This window comes from Bombyx mori, chromosome 1 (genome assembly GCF_030269925.1).
Source record: "Bombyx mori chromosome 1, ASM3026992v2".
NCBI lineage: Eukaryota > Metazoa > Arthropoda > Insecta > Lepidoptera > Bombycidae > Bombyx > Bombyx mori.
Window position 1 is genome coordinate 12698583 of NC_085107.1, and position 18326 is coordinate 12716908.

The window sequence follows — 18326 nt, forward strand, 5'->3', positions numbered from 1 at the left end:
GTTTCCGAAGCGAAGCGAGGGCGGGTCGCTAGTACTAAATAATATGAAATTCTGTGGTTGAGTCATAAAAACAGTTTTAGGATAACTTTGACGAATAATAAATACGAATTCATACTCATCCAATTTGGACTTCCCTTAATGTAATTTTAAGGTGAACACACATATCGATTTCAATTTTTATTAGTGAACTTATCGCACATGACTACCGTACAAAAACCACAAAATCTAAAAGGCCTTTCCATTCAACGTTCAGGATGCAAATCTCTTAAGTCCCTCTTTCACTACGTCCGCTTTGTGTGGGGCAGATTAACGCTCGTACGTACCACTGAGGTACGCTTTTAAAGTTGTGCTTTCATAGATTTTAATTCCTTTCTAATAAATATGAAAAAAAAAACATTCAGTCGAAAAGCAACAATTGAAAATTAAAAAAAAAATGTGTTGTGTCGTGGGACACCGGATAGGAACGAAGTTCCTCATTATAAAAATATTAATTTTAGGTTCTATTCGAGGTATAAAGAAAATAATTATTCGGGTATACATTTTTTATTATGATTTTTTAAATGATAAAAATTAAAAAAATACTTTACAAAGTTATCAACTTTATTTTATTCATAATGATTTATAAAAAATATTTTTTTTTTTTTTTTTTTATTGCTCTTGTAGGCAGACGAGCATACGGCCCACCTGATGGTGAGTGGTTACCGTCGCCCATGGACTTCAGCAATGCCAGGGGCAGAGCCAAGCCGCTGCCTACCGCTTAATACTCTCCACAAGCCTCGTTTGAAGAAGGACATGTCATAGCGCTCGGGAAACACCGTGGAGGGGAGCTCATTCCATAGCCGGATGGTACGTGGCAAAAAAGACCTCTGGAAACGCACTGTGGATGACCGCAGTGGCTCCAGGTAGTATGGATGAACTCTACTCCGGTGGCGGGCGGTGCGATGGTAAAAACGAGATGCCGGTATCATCTCGAACAATTCCTCAGAGCACTCCCCATGGAACATACGATACAGAATACAGAGGGAACCGAAGTCCCTCCGCAGACCCAGAGGCTCCAAACGATCCGTGAGAATGGGATTATCGACAATCCGAACGGCCCTCTTCTGTATGGAGTCAAATGGAAGAAGCTGGTATTTGGGAGCCCCGGCCCAGAGATGGGAGCAGTACTCCACGCGAGGCCGGACTTGTGCTTTATAAAGCAAAAGTCTTTGTCCAGGCGTGAAGTACCGCTTTGCTCTGTTGAGGACTCCCAGCATTTTGGACGCCAACTTGGCTTTGCCTTCCAAATGACTCCGAAACTGGACATCGCTCGAAATGTCGACCCCAAGTATCCCGATACTCTCGGAAGGTTGCAGGGATACTCCTTGGAATTGCGGCGCCATGACAAAGGGGTCCTTCTTCGCAGTGAACGCGCAAACTTGTGTCTTTATCGGGTTGAATTGAACCAAGTTCAATTCACCCCATTCGGAGACTCGCCCCAGAGAGTTCTCCACTTCAGACACAAGTTTTGATCGTCTCTCTTGCACCGCGCTCCGAGAGAGACTCTGATGGCCGATATATCGCGCATCCCCCGTGCTGTCATCCGCATAGCAATGCATGCCATCAATAGACAGCATGTCATTGATATACAGGATGAAAAGCGTGGGGGAGAGCACCGAACCTTGTGGAACGCCAGCGTTAATGGTCATGGTATCAGAGCAGTCACCGTCTACAACGACCGTGATGCTCCGCCCATCCAAAAAGCTAGCGATCCACTTGCAGAGTCCCTCGGGGATTCCGTAAGATGGTAGCTTCGATAGAAGTGCCCTATGCCAGACCCTGTCGAAGGCCTTCGCGATATCAAGGCTCACAGCAAGAGCCTCGCCCTTGCTCTCCAAGGCTTCAGCCCACCTGTGAGTAAGGTATACAAGAAGATCGCCAGCTGAGCGACCTTGACGGAAACCGTACTGTCGGTCACTGATCAGCTGGCGATCCTCAAGATACTTCAGGAGTTGTGTATTTATTATTCGCTCCATCACCTTGGAAAGCAAGGAAGTTATCGCGATAGGCCTATAGCTCGACGGGTCCGACCGGTCACCCTTCTTGGGGATAGGGTGGACGTGGGCGGTCTTCCATGAAGACGGAACCCTGTTAGCGCAATAAGAGAGGCGATACAAACGCGTTAGCGCAGGTGTCAGCTCAGGGGCGCACGTTTTCAGAACCACTGCGGGGATGCCATCTGGCCCACTCGACTTATGGACGTCCAGGAGTCGGAGCTCCCGCCTAACTGCACACTGTGTGAAGCAGATATCTGGCAGGGAGATATCACACCGGGGGATGTTCGGTGGTGTAGCACCCCCGTCGTCCACAGTCGAGTTCGAGGCGAAGAGTTTGACCAGAAGGTCAGCCTTCTCTTTCGCGCTGTGGGCCAGAGTGTCATCGGACTTGCGCAGTGGTGGGAGACTAGACCTACAAAAGTTTCCTTCTGCAGCTTTGGCGAGCGACCAAAAAGCACGGCTCCCGGAGGGATAGCTCTTTAATCGCTCGCCAACTCTAGCAACGTGCTCCGACTTCGCCTTGGCAATTACCTTCTTGTAGGACCTGGAAGCGGCGTTATATTTCCGCCTTTCCCCTGAGATGTTAGGATCCCGACGTCTCCTGGCATTATCCCATGCCACGTATGCGGACCGCTTGAGGTGTGCAGCATCCCTACTGGCATTGTTATACCAGGGTCTGCTGCGACCCCCAACGGGCACTTCAGAGGAGGGAATAAACAATTCCATCCCCCGGAGCACCACGTCTTTAAGACGGTCCGCACAGACGTCAGGATCAGCAGAGGAAAAGCAGAACCGCCCCCATGGGTAGGATGCGTAAAATTCACGCAATCCATCCCAATCTGCTGACATATACCGCCAAACTCTACGATATCCGGTCGTCGTTCGACGACCAGGACGAGAGAGTGGTACGGCAGCACGAATAAGGCAGTGATCAGACGATCCAAGCGGAGCGTCGACCACCACACTGTATCCGGCCGGATCCGTGGTCAGCAGAAGGTCCAACAAAGAAGGTTCGTGCCCCTCGATATCTGGGACACGGGTGGGCTGTGTCACCAGCTGGGAGAAGCCGTAGGCCAAGGCGAAATCGTAGGCAGTCCGACCCGGGAGGTCAGTGGTTCTGGACCCCAACCACTCTTGGTGGTGAGCGTTAAAGTCTCCAAGAACCACCACCTCCGCAGATGGGTACTGCTCAAGCACGCGGTTAGTCCCCTCTTGCACATGCTCAAACAGAGCTGAACCTGCATCACTGCTGTGGGACCTGTACAGGCACGCGTAGATTCGGATACAGCCCCCGTGATCCACGCGCAGCCACAAGAGGGACAGGTCCCGTTGTTCGAGGCCCCGAAGACGGCGACAACAGACATCCGCCCGGACGAATACGCACACCCCGGCTTTACGTAGGAAGTTGTGCTCCAATACGTAGCCGGGGTATTCAAGGTATGAGGTATCGTCCGGAGCAGATATCTGCGTCTCCGTTAAAAAAAGCAGGGCAGGCTGCGCCGTCTCAAGGTGGTGGTGTACGGCGTCAAGGTTGCTATGAAGGCCCCTGACATTGCTGAAATCCACATTAAATGTGGAATGGGGAACCGCCTGTAAAACCCTTTTCTTTTTTTTAGACTTCATAAATTATATTTCCGGAGAGTAGGATTGGGAGAGGTAGGATGTTGGAGGTGAGATCGAGGCAACACCTGAATGAAGCGCGGAACATAGTACGTGCTCGACCACGGGTTGCGTGAGAGACTGACGCAGGGCATGGAAGGGCCCCCAGTCCACCCTGCGTACGATCGCCGGGATCCACTCCGGTCTCCGACTCCGGCACGACGACCGCACGACAGGATTTTACACCGGTTGGCGGGACAGCTTCCCGGGGCGGAGTTTAGTAGAGACACCCGGGTTCAGGTCCCCTACTGACCGGCGGGCGGCAGCGGATACCGTTTCACTAGGTCTCCCTATACCCCCGTCAAACAATCACGCCCCGTGAGCTCGCACCCACGTCTGCTCCGCATGTTCCAGACGTCACCAAGATTCACCCCCAGCAAGGAAGGGGAAAGGGAAGGAATAGAACTGGCTCTCCAACCCACACGCCGGAACACAGCTAGGCTATTTGGCGGCGGACTCTAGTTGGAGGGTGGTCGCCAGCCAGTCGGACAAGTCCTACCACCGATTATGAATTCGGCTCCCGTTTTGCACCACCCAAGGGTCACTTGTAGGGAATTGCGGGTTAAACCTACGGAAGCGGGAAGCACCAACCCCCAAAAATATAATATAAAATATATAATAAAAATAAATAAAAATATATAATAAAAATATGTTATTTTTTGTACGTTACAAAGTTAAGTCGTACACTGTGTGCATTACTAGTAAAAATCTTACGTTACGGACGTTTGTTCCAAAAACATTATTAAATTACTTTAGAATCCGTAATTTTATCAGAACGTCTCTTGCTTTATTAATAAATAGAGACGCAATAAAAGAAACACAAGAATAACTAGTTATTGATAGCCGTAATATTACTAGGTAGTACCATGCAGACGAAAACGCATATCAAGTTAAGAGTGGCCGCAAATAGCGCCCAATCGATCGACCATGCCAACCACAATCGACTAACTTCGAAATAGATATTCCAAAAATATTTCAAAACGTATGCCGATGATTACATTTGAAGAAAATCTCAATCCTCTGAGTTTCTCACCTGATTTTTTTCAGTGGGTCGCGATTCTGAGCCGGTGGTAGATTCTGCGACTTACTCTCTCTTGATAGGGCTGGTGTTAGCAAATTCTCTCAGATTAAGCCCGTGACCTTATTTACCCGTCTCCCGTATCCAGAAGTTGGAATAGCCAAAGGACTATTAGGCCATTAGGCAGGCTACCGCCGAACAGGCAGTGAAAAATAAAAACAAACGTGTGGCACTCGGGAACTGCCGCAGTAAAGCTATTGCATAGCATTTTTTATCAACTGCAATTATAATTAGACATTGATAATTTAATATTAAAACAATAATAAAAAAAGACCACGCTATATTAAACATTAATAAAAGCAAAGCATTAACTGTCCCCTTCACACTCAAAAACTAGACCGCGCGAGAGAGAGATGGGCAGACTTTTCATGATGCGCATGCAGTGTAACGTCACGCCACGCGCTTATTCACAAACACTACTACACAAGCGCAACGTGTGAATGTGTTGAACACGAGGTAGGCGGAGTGAGGGGTGGTAGGTTTTTTTCGTTACGAAATTTCAAGATTCGGTCGCCGCGCTCAAAGCCCGCGATAAAAGCTATGCAATAGCTTAAAAAAGTAAAACCTAACAATGTGAATAAATGCCATCGAGATTGTAAAGATGTTTTTTTTCTGTTGAAAGCCTAGATCTAGTTGAAATATAAGTACATCAATGTCGGCAAACAGTCTTGACAGGATCTAACACTTCCGTATAACTAGACAAAGTCATACAAAGTCATGCAAACATAAGATTTCTAAAAATCTATAATAATTGTCGTTACTCGGCTAGTCAAATCAAGTGGCATCTTACTGAATTGTCTTTATTATCAAAACCTAGGGTAAACATAATAGAATGACGTAACCAATAAATATTTCATTAACAGTGTACCTAAACTTGTGCAAATCGTGAAAGTTAAGTATACGTAAACATGTTCAAAAGTGACGAATTCACTTTTTAAAAACGATATTTTATAATATAATAAATTCTAGAATTCTATTCGGTTTTTTAAGACTTCTCATAAATATAACGGTTCCTATTTCCAAAATAAAGTCAGTCGTTGGGCTTCACAAAATCAATTTGACTTTTTTTTTGTACAAATACACTACTCTCATTCAACGCTGCACTGAAAATATTGCTCCTCCTCCGAACAAAAGCCGCGTATTATTTTTTACTCATAGCGTTTTAGCCTTCGGTGTTTGATGTTCGCAATTTCATTGTCTTTTGGTTGTTACGAATAGTAAGAGCGCTTTTCAAATAAATAAAAAGGCTTTTTGCTTCTTGTAAATTTTTTTTTATTGCTTATATGTGTGGACTAGCTCACAGCCCATCTGGTGTTAAGTGGTTACCGGAGCCCATATTCATCTACAACGTAAATGCGCCATCTACCTTGAAATATAAGTTCTAAGGTCTCAGTATAGTTACAACGGCTGCCGTACCCTTCAAACCGAAACGCATTACTGCTTCACGGCAGAAATAGGCAGGGTGGTGGTACCTACCCGTGCGGACTCACAAGAGGTCCTACCACCAGGTCTCATCACATTTCGTGAATAAATGTATTAATTTATCCGTATATTTCTTAAACAAACATCCTCATAAAACTCCTATCCATATTCGGACACGATAATTCCTGCGAACTTTAGCTGATACTTCAATGCAATTACGACTGTGTAACGAAAGCGTTTTTAGCTAAGGTGGCTTCCAGCTTACGATGCAACTTCATCACATAAAGTCGCGTCCTTTGTAGTCAGTGAAGTTACTAATTGTGCTTACTAAAACAGTCTTTGCATAAGAAACCTTTCTAAATTACTGAACATTATGCTATTTTCCTCGGTTTTTGCGAACCGTGCACTCAATTAAAAGTACTTTTACGATTTAATCTCGCGTTCTTTATTGCAATTATATTATTTCAGTTGTTTCAAATACTTCACAGTTTTCATGGTCACATATGACTGATTAGTTTTACAAACAATGTTTGTGTAATTTGTACTGAGCACAGAATGTTATAGAAAAATAATAAAAGGCATAAGCAATTTGTAGCTTCTTTAGTTTTATTAAAATAATTTAAATTGGTGCACGGTTATAATTCTACTACAAATCTATCTATATATACAAAAATGAATTACTATTCGTTAGTCTCGCTAAAACTAGAGAACGGCTGGACCGATTTGGCTAATTTTGGTCTTGAATTATTTTTGGAAGTCCAGAGAAGGTTTAAAAGGATAGATAAATATAAAAATGCTCGCAATTAAATAAAAATAACAATTTTGTTTTTCCTTTGATGTGTCCCCCGTCGAACGGATTCCTTTTGTTTATTTTAAGTCTATTTTATACATTTTATTTATCGATTGAGGCACGACGAAGTCTGCCAGGTCAGCTAGTAAACAATAAAAACTTCTAATAAATCATTCTACAGAATTTCTTCTGCGTTTAAAATGAATATTACTTTTTACGCATTGAAATGCAGCAGACAATTGAGCTAAATGAATAGGCCGTGTCATTTGTAAGTGGTCTACAAAGTCGGGCTGTCGCTGCCAATACGTGATCCCCATTTACTATACGTACTCTAAAATTTACGGCAGCCCTGCTGGAAGGACTCACAAAAATACATAATCGAAATCATATCGCTATCCCAAAAGTCACATCATTCGTAATGGAACTGTTCAGAACCACTTGTAACTATTTTGGCGGTATTTTTTTTCGGTAATTTTGTCTCACTAAAAAATATAAGTATTTACGAAAAAAGAAAGAGATCTTATGTATGTTCGTTTTGAATCTCAAAGATGATTAACTTCTACAAGCGTATTCTCTTGACTTGGTTTATAAAAGATTTTGGATAATTCAACATTATTCAGTTAAGATTAAGACAATAGTTAGACAGTAACCAATCCCTGAATTTTCTGTACAACATTTGTTTTCTTTGACTCCCTTTTTTGTCTTAAGTATTGACGTATATTGAACACTTAATATAAAAATAAACGAAAAATTGAGCCCTTGTTTTATAATTGTTTAAGACTTCGAATACAGATATATTTGAATACAAAAAAATCTTATCTGGCCCTATTCATATTTTTTTAGATATTAAGTAATATTTTCTTTCATTAATTAATTGTTTTTCCTTTACCTGTAACAAAACTAAGCCGAAAACTATTAATAGTTATAAACTATTGGCAGCGTCGGCTTAAGAAATGTATAAATATTAAGAAATTAATTCACAGCATTTGTTTAATTAAATTTGATTCTCATAAAATTATATGTCGGTTTCAAAGTAGCTTAGATGTTTACGAGATAGTTAACAGAGACTTATCTTTCCTTTAAAACAGATTACGTGGGAGTAATCTTTTACTATTCGCACTTATTAAATTATTTGTCTTGAACTAATGATAATATAATGAACTAATGATGATAATTTAATGCGACATAGAGCTAAGGCCTGTAATTTCTTGTGGTTAAACGAATGATTAGGCACAACTTGTCAAAATATCACTGAACAATAGCCACAATATTGTTTCCCGAATCCTTTTGTACTCTGTAAATGTGGACGCTCATTGTTTGAATGGATATACGTCACTAACTACTCTTAATAAAGGAATTTACTGAATATTGGTGAGATAATTCACCGCCATTCAACACCACAACGTTTAAATGTGGTTAATGAAACTTTTCATTTATTTAAAGCGCAACTTGTGGAATATTCATCGATACAATTTACAAAAAAAATATTAATGGAAATAGAGTTGATATTTTTTTTATATATGAAAGTTGGTGATATCTTTACCTGATTATAAAACCACACATGTTTTAATAATGTTGACATTAGAACTTATATCTCAAGGTGGGTGAGGCATTTATGTGGTCGATGTCTATGGGCTCCAGTAACCACTTAACACCAGGTGGGCTGTGAGCTCGTCCACCCATCTGAGCAATAAAAAATAAAAATAAAAAACAGAAATAGGAGTATTACTTCAGCAGTAAATTACCAATAAGAAAGATAGGATAGATGGTATTTAGAAGATAGAAGGGAATTTTAATGATTCGTCGGGTCTTCGTACTCCCTTACGGGGCACAGATCAGGACTCCTTTGCCTGGGCTTGATCAATTTAATGACAATAGTGTGCCCGGTTTTTTTAACAGCTATTATTGCCCAGTAATCTAATTATAATGGCAATATTTTCTTCTGTCTCCTAATCTATCTGTTTAAGACTCTGTATACCGATATATTTTAAACTAAAAGGACCTTATCTGGCCCTATTCATATTTTTTAAGATATTAAATAATATTTTCTTGTCTTAATTAATTGTTTTTTTTAGTGACTTGTAACGAAACTCAACCAAAAACTAGATAAACAATCATAAAACAAGGGCGAAATTTTTCGTTTATTTTTATATCAAATGTTCAATATACGTCAATACTTAATAAAAATAAGAGGATCAAATAAAACAAATCTTGTACAGACAATTCAGGGATTGGTTACTGTCTAACTAGTGTCTTAACTAAATAATGTAGAATTATCCAAAATCATTTAAAAGTCCAGTTTATTTTCATAGCTACTACAAGCCGAAACTTGTGACTGCTTCATTCCAGAAATAGACGTGACGGTGGTACACTGCGTTCTTCGAATCTAAAGGATATTTTAGTGGTACCCACCCGTGCTCATACATCCTGCTCTACAATCACTGACTAAAATACTTGCTTGAATGTTTCTGGAGCAGTACGATCAAAGTTCTAAAAGAGACGCGTGAGTTGTTGCATTAATTAAGTGCATCCGCTGTGCGCCCGTTTTAATAGAATCAACTTAGGCGAAGCACTCACCTGCTCTCCGTCTCACTAACCTTGTTATAATCTAGTTCGTTACTGAAAACCTTGATGTATACGGCAATTGCCTTTCGAGGTTGAGGAAGTTAATAATTGTTTGTTATAGATACGATATAATTTGTCGTCTACGCGCGCATTGCTGTTAGCGTGGACCAGTGATTCTCAACCTTTTTTTTTTGTTGCGGCACATATTTAACGATTTCAAAATTTGGCGGCACACAAAAAAAAAAGATAAAAATTATTTACTTACTACAACAACACACTGCATAAATAGTTTATCAAAAAATTTTAATATACGAAATAAACTAAAATATAATATACATTTTTTTTTGTGGGTTTAAATATATATTCATGTTTAAAATATTTTTCTTTTAAAATGATATAATTTAATAATATTAACATTATTATATATTCGCAAAATTTGGCGGCACACAGAAGTGCCGCGGAACAGTGGTTGAGAATCACTCCAGTGGACCTATATGTTACTGATGACGACTCTTGTAGCTGAAAGTAAGTATTGTATTTTTTGAAGAAGCATGTTACTGATAACTCTGTTTCTATAATCTGACGGAGCGTGTTGCGGATAATAATATGTACTTTTAGGTTATTAAAATAATATTGTGTGTAAAAGTTTGGAAATAAAATTTGTCGAATCTTAGTCTTGACTTATTTTGTAACACTTTCACATAACTATGTAAGCGTGTACTCCTGTAAATATTTAGTGTGAAATATTTTCTAATTAAAAATCTTGAGATTGAACTGCTGAGTTTAGTATTGTAAAAGTAAATTTCAGAATTGTGCTTAAATAATCAGAGTAAATTTGATCTATAATATTATAGAAAAGCTTTCTATAGAAAAAGAAAATATTAAGAAATATTTTGGAGTTCACTATTTGCCTGAATGTTATAAGAGGAGTTCACATATTCTACATCAGTAATAGGTATTTTCATATTCACATTTCAATATATCAATTATCCGATATTCAATATATCGTCACACTTTTACTCAACACGCAATAGTATGTACCAATAATACAAGCTACATTTATAGTTCTCGTGGTAGTAAAACAATAATGAAATATTTAAAGCCACGGAACTAATAAAATGAATATAATAAATCCGAGATTAAACGATAAATTCAATTTTAATTTTGTCTACGGCCGATTTGTACTACGCATTTATCTCTTTAGTATAACTAGTGTTCCCGCAGTAGTCTAAATTCGACTATAATTAATTGGAATTGTAAGTTTGTACACTATTATGATTGTATTTTTTTTATACTTCTTTTATACTTCTAATCACAAATTTCTCCAAGACTACATTATAAAAAATATTAACAAAGACAAACCATATTCTATTCTCAATTTGACAGCAGACGTCAAGAACAAAAGTTTGACAATACATAGTATGCATGCGTGTGTGCGTCAAATACATGGTATGTAGTGTGTGTAATGTTTTCTTTATTGATTTAATGTATCTTTTAAGCATTATTTTAAAAAAATATTAGCATTGTGCACTTCTTCTCTATATTCTCTATAAGTGTGGAATATTTCATACTCCTCCGTCCACGCAATTTTCGTAAAAATGGATACCAAGTTTATGCTTCACGTATTAATATATAGATACGGGTATCTAGGCAAAAGGTTTAAATAGGGTACGTCATCAATCACTCGTTCCAGTGTATCTGAGAGATTAGTATGTTTCCTCCAGAAACGATTTACATTACGACGTATGACGTAACATTCATCTTACACTAAAATGTACATATAATATATAAATTAGATTAAAACTATTTTTATCGATGTATGTATGAAGCTTACGGCCCTCCTGAGAATCAGTGGTTTCTAGAGACAATAAAAATCTCAACGTCACAACCGATTTTTAGGCATGAAATCGAAGTCTTAATTTTATAATAAAATATTGGGTGTCATATTCTTACTCCAGAATACCTGATGGCTTCGGTGGCGTCTACCTACCTAAACATAACATCCCCTGTCATCGGTAAATTAATTCATTTTTAACGCAAGTCTTTTCGTTATAATAATATTCCCCAATAAAATTGAAGAGCTATTAACTGATGCTCTGAATTTAAGCGGCCCGCCGAAAATACAATTAATTGTTGTATTAAACGTATAGTTGACATCACCTAGTATTCAGACACATGCAGCACCAATTGAATCTGACCCGCCTCACTAGGGACTGATCAAATTTGGAATTTACCACAAAATTGGTATGACTACAGTGTGTCGATTCAAATTATTTCTGCACTAATTTAGATTATTATTCGAGTGACAATAAATATTAGTTAACGATCACTTCATTAAAATCTAATTGTTTTGAATATCCATTATGTGTAGTAGATATTTAGTCTGGCCATAAATACTGTTACAATTAAAAATAAACAAAATATTACATTTGAATTTGGAATCTGTCATTTTTATATGATTGCTCATTGAGTTTTTTCATTTTGGCGCCAATACATTGTGCAATATTTTGCGATATTAAAATGGAGTGGGGTGATAGAGAGAGCCGAATCGCTTGTGATTGGATTACACAAAGTAGGTATGAAGCCAAATGCAATTTTTAAAACTCTCCATACGCTTGGTATTAGTAAAATGTTTGTGTACCGGGCTATTAATAGGTGCAATGAGACCTCCTCTGTTTGTGACAGAGAAAGATCTGGCCGCAAAGGGAGGTCATAGAAAAATTTTGTTTACGGATGAGAATATTTTTACAATTGAGCACCATTTTAACAAACAAAATGACCGTATTTATGCTCAAAGTTCTAAGGAAGCTTCTGAAGCTTAATTGAATTCAATTAAAAACATCAAATCTATTATTGATGCTAATAAACAAATAAAACGCACCTTTAATTAAAAAGATAAATGTCGCGCGTATTAAACGAAATGTCGATTAAATAAATAGCGCTTCATCCCTCGACATAAATTTATTTTATATATAACTTTTTTTTGCAAACACACATATCAATTTTATTACTAAAAACGTATGATATTGAATCGAGTGATCAAGTTAATTTCAATTCTAAAAGTTTCGGAATGCACTAGTCAAAACTTTAGATTAAAAACGGAAGTATTTGGACTCGGATTTCGAAACCTAATTTTAGAGGGTTATTCGAACTCAGATTAAAACTCACAAAGCGCATCGCTCACTGCCCGATGAAAACTATTCGTATTAATTTTTCGGATGTACACGTAGATGGGCAGATGATTTAAAAACTCTCTCGGGAAAAATATTTTTTAATTTTTTATTCGAATGAAAATTTTAAATTGAATTTCATTCGTTAGTAGATTTATTGTTGAACTTCAATGTTTCTATGACTGCTGCGGAATTAATGTTTTATATATAAGTGAAACAAAGGTAGAATAAAAATTGCAGTAGGATAAGATAGAGACAAAAATAAATTACTATTGTTGCTTTAATGCACACTCTTCTTTTTACTTCTTTCAATTGTGTAGTACCACTGAATTGAATAAACCCCGAGAAACTGAGAAGAACTCTTACACTTATAACCTGCCATAACAGCAGCAATTTATACATATATGTTGGATGGTATGGCGAAATCTAGTGGACATTTAGTTAAAGCTTAATAACAAAATCTTTTATTTAAGAAAAAAAAACTATTCGTAACATCGTCACGTCAATTGCTGATTGTCATTTATATTTTCTCATTTTAGAATAAAATTAGTGTGCCAGTGTGAAATTGACCAAAAAGTACCGATCTTCCCACTTATATAACGTATTTGTATATTATATAATGTATTGTAAAAATTTTGCGAGTTGATTTTCAGTGCACAGTGTTATTCATTCACGAACACGTCTCAAGTACGTATTTCTTTAAAAACAATTGATACCTCCTTGGGGAATTGAACACCAGCAAAATTGCGTCGCTTGGCATGAATACACCGGACGTCTTATCCTTTAGGCCTACACGAATGCAAACACTAAAATGCCGGTACATGCATCGTCACTTCGAACAAATATGCATAGGAGCACCTGCAGCTGTTTGTAGGCGGAATATTCTAAATGTTTACAGTGTCAAAGCGTGGCATGTCATAAATCTAACTAACGAACCGAAAATTTACCCAAAATCGTCCGACACTGTCGATGTATTCCAATTTCCAATTCAATTTGGACCTTTGAATAATCCAAGCAAAATTATCCCGGTATTTTGTAGCTTCAGCTACGTTAAAATATGAAAGAATATAAAATTGCTTTTACTGATAAGTGACCGCCCATAAAACTGTGAAAATATACAGAAAATAACCGAGAGTCCGGGTGAGTCATTTAATGAGTAGGGTCCTAAACATCAGTCTTGGGCCCGCGGTCCACTCCCAATATCTGCGGATCGTCCAATCCCACATACCCCGCGTACTCCCTAGGAGCGGGGACCTCGTAGGAGGTTCGACCCCCGGCCCAGGAAAAAAAGACCCCTAGGGCTTTATCTCAATAAATTTATATGTATTTTAATATTATTTTGGGCGGTCACTTATCGGTGGTAGGCATTGTACTCGTACCTCTAAATAAAAATGTATCCTTCATGGAAACTTTAATATCCTCGTTTTAAACAAAACCTTCCACATTGCCTCTTTATGTAAAGTGATAATTAAGTAATATTGCCTCCAAAGTTTGAATTCTCGTTGAATCAACTAGATGTGCCCGGGTTTCTATAAACATTTGCCACGGACAACTATTTAGGATTACCCGTTTACGCCCAGAAGCCCTCAGCTGATTCTGTGAGAAATACTCTAATTGCTTATGAAAGTCTAAGTAACTAGATTCAGTCCAGCTGTTTTGAAAATTAGGCCGGACGAACAAACAAAGTTATTTTATTTGTTCGCTTAGTTAAATATAAAGGATTACGCAGTATGCTATGTTCCTATTTGACAAACATTACATACGACAAATTTATCTGTACACAAATCGTTAGTCACGCGTTCCTTTGAAATGTAAATGCAAATATTAGGTGCCCCGTCACTCGAATGTACCTACAGGACAAGTTTGTGGAATCGTTTCAAATGATTCAGTCATCTCCTTCCTACCACCGCACTGAAACGATTGTAACTATTCATCTGCAATGCGATTCTAGGAATATTTTTTGTATTCTAGCAAAAACTTACTCCATGATCTCTATCACAATTTTTATCATAATCATCTTCATAGAATTAGCTTTAAATTATGTCGTAAGCATCAAGTTCTGCCCTAACTGATCAGTGCCTGTTTCGTCTTACAATTAAGTAACCTGTGTGCTTATTGCGAGTTTTTTGACGTTCTCGTTAGCGTAAAAGTTACGTTTGCCGCTAGGGGCGCTGTTCGCATCCAAAATTGGGCTAACTTTTACGCTATCGAGAACGTTAAAAAACTCACAATAAGCACACTGTAAGCGGGTACTTACCTTCGGTCGGTGTTGTCTGCTGACTGGAGTTGATGCGGGGACGCTCTTCGCCGGCTGCAATGTGCTTGGCGGTGCGTTTTGCCACCGGTCGCAGCTCGCGATCCACGTCGCTCGTGTCTTCCTCTTCGTAGCTATATTCTAGTTCTGCAACAATTATAATTACATAATATTAAATATTAGATAGTCAGAATGTATTATGACGTGTTGGGGTTCGGGATAAATTTCTATAAAATTCTACCGAAGTACAGGTTAGATCTCTATTTAACTTAAAACACTTAACGAACACTTTAAATTTCTCAATTAACGTCTTCTGCTTCGCTTCGAGTAGATCCGATTACTAATTGCCTTCGTGTCATCTCTGCAACGCTTTTATAGTCGATACGAAATCGAGTAGCTTAGATATACGTGTCCGTTATCTGACAATAGATGGTGTTGTACTTCTCGAGTGTTCTCGATTTTACTAGTTCCTTTGATATTCGCTTCCGCCATTCAACGACAGATGGCGTTGCTCTTACCAGTGTAACAGTATTATCATATGGAGGCTGCTTGTATTGATATCCACCTCGAAGAACAGTCGAAATTACAGTTTTATTGTTCACGTAGAAAGTCAGATAGGGCTACAACAGGCTTGCTTTATTTTAAAGATATTAAATTAAAGATATAAATTTTCGCAAAAGAAGCATTTCGTTGGTTATACAACCGATTCAGCGAATATTTGACAATTTTCCATTAGAAACACTAAAAAACAATAGTCTAAGCTATTCATCAGATTATACTGATATGCGATCTCTAAGACAGAGACTTGACAGGTGATTCTAAAATAAAGAAAAGAAAAGAAATGGAACGAGGACGACCGTGACTGGCAGTGGTGATTATTTTCAATGCCTTCTTAAAAGACATACATGAAATAGACGACAAAGAACGAATTGACCGGTCACACAGGATAAATACAAAATAATTGGCACCAGTCAGTGCGTTACGTCAATACAGCGGGCTTCACAGTGGGAAGTTCATTTGTCGGTTTTGTTTTGCACTCGACGAGCAGGCTCAAAATTTGCTGGATCCGTAGATGCGTAGCGTAAAACTGAATATGAGTAATAGAATTATTCGCGACCGGGGACTGACTAATTGCGCTCGTACATGACATCGTAACATTTCATTTTTTCTATGCAAAAACAGTGCATTTTCCTCTAGAACTAACTATGTTAAGCAAAAAATTTAAAACGCATTTTAAATCAATTCTGAAGTTAATTAAAGTTAGTAATTACAGTGCTGGGAGCTCCTTACGTTGAAAATTGAATTGCAAAATAACAACATGAAACAGCGTAGAACCGCTAGAAATATAAGAGTCTCGAACACAAAGTTCCGTGAAAAGTTTAATTTGTTTTCAATTTTTCAATTTCAATTACGTTTTATTTTCACATAAAATATACAGGATCGACCTCGATTTCTCATAGTAATATTATTTTAACATTAATAAAATGATAATTCATAATTCAACAAAATTAAGCTCTCGAGTTCGGTTATTGTTTGTACAGATGTTTTCGAAATACCAAAATGTGATTGAAAACGTTGGTTTGTGGGATGAAAATATAACTAAAACATGTCCATGCTGTCCAACGAGGTAAGGTAGCCAGTATCTTGGGAAATGTGCCTCCTTCAAGCGCATTGGAAGATTTGTTCTACTGTATGAATTGTTTTATGTTAAATTAATTTGATTTGTTAAAAATTTATTGATGTCATTAACTAGTAAGCTGATATTTATTACCAAAACATTCTCATTACTCTTAAAGGTACTAAGAGATAATTTCGTTCGTATTTTTTTCGGGCCGGGGGCCGAACCTCCTACGAGGTCTATATGGAACTCGACGATCTGCAAGGTGTTGGGAGCAGACCGCGGGCCCAAGGAATTTTAGGGCCCACCCACTACACGACTCCCCGGCACTGTTCGCCCAAGCGTCCGATCCCCTCCGAGGTCAGAACCCGGATGAGGTAGGGGGGTTACCGCGGTCAACACTGCAACCAGACTGATAATTTCTTTCTAGTGTAGCATTTTTTTGGACTTTATTTGAGTACTAAAGCTGCCAGCCACCCACCCAGCTGGTGTTAAAATGTTATCGGAATCCCTATGGACTATATACTACGTATATACTATAACTAGTCGGCCATAAATACTGTTACATAAAAATTGTTATTTTTTCAACTTTTTCATTATTTTGAATTTGGACCACGTATATTACCGTATAAACTTCTTTCGATTTTGCGCCATTTCACATATTTTTTCGTGTTCATTATCAAATTACAAATTGGAATGCGGTGTTAAAGAAAAATAATTTCAGTGATCGCCCTGCACAAAGTGGGTATGGAGCCGTCGGTCATATTTCAGACACTTCAAAAGCTTGGTATCAGCCGTATATTCGTATATTGTACTATCCAGATACTAACAGGTACAACAACACTTCGTCTGTCGAAGACCAGAAAAAATCGGGACGGCCACGTGCTATTAGAACTACAAAGGCCATTAGGAAGCAAAAAATCTTATCGAGAGAAATGAAGATTGCACAAGACCTGAAGCTCGATGCTTATCTTCGATATACATGCCCTACATCAATCTTTACAATTAAAGAGAGCGGATCGATCAAAACGCCTTCTGTCTCGATACTTAGGTGAAAGGCACAGAAATATCCTCTTTACCGATGAAAAAATGTTCACAATTAAAGAACACTACAATAAGCAAAATGATAAAATGTACGCTCACAGCTCTAAAGAAGCTGATCAAGTGGTCGGAAAGGTACAACGTGGTCATCATTCTGCATCAGTGATGATTTGGTGGGGCGTGTCTTAGGAAGGAGTCACAAAACTACATTTTGTGAAAAATTACTGAAAACTTCAGCCAAAGCGTATCAAGATACAGTCTTGGATCATGTTGTGAAGACTTTCAGTAGTACACTTTTTAAAAATACAACGTGGACTTTCCAGTAGGACTCTGGTCAAAATGCACGAACTACCCAAGTCTGGCTTAAAACCAACGCTCCGGACTTTATAAAAGCTGAAGACTGGCCCTCATCTAGCCCAGACCTCAACCCTTTAGACTTCAAATTATCATTCCGATAGAGGCACCCGTCACGTGCGGACGTGCTCATCGTCCACTCGATCGCCCGGTCTTTGTTCGCCCGGCTTTTGTTAGCCCGGCCATTGTTCGCGCGGCCTGTGTTTGTGGTACATCTGCCGACTAAGTGCTCTTTCTGGAAGTTTTTATTTGTTTTGTTTCCTTTTGTTGTTTCTGTGTTCGTGGTACATCTGCCGACAAAGTGGTTTCCTGCAAGTATTTATTTGTTTTGTTTCTTTT

The 18326-nt window shown here is 38.6% G+C and overlaps 1 protein-coding gene across 9 annotated transcripts in view; it reads right to left on the bottom strand.

The window, feature by feature from the left end:
- The window catches only part of LOC101737214 (uncharacterized), a 196083-nt gene that overhangs the window by 103430 nt on the left and 74327 nt on the right, over nucleotides 1-18326 (bottom strand). For all 9 annotated transcript variants that reach the window (XM_021350359.3, XM_038013105.2, XM_021350357.3 and 6 more), the window contains exon 2: nucleotides 14978-15121. In XM_021350359.3, the coding sequence (XP_021206034.2) occupies nucleotides 14978-15121 (144 nt within the window). The remainder of the gene's footprint in view (nucleotides 1-14977; nucleotides 15122-18326) is intronic.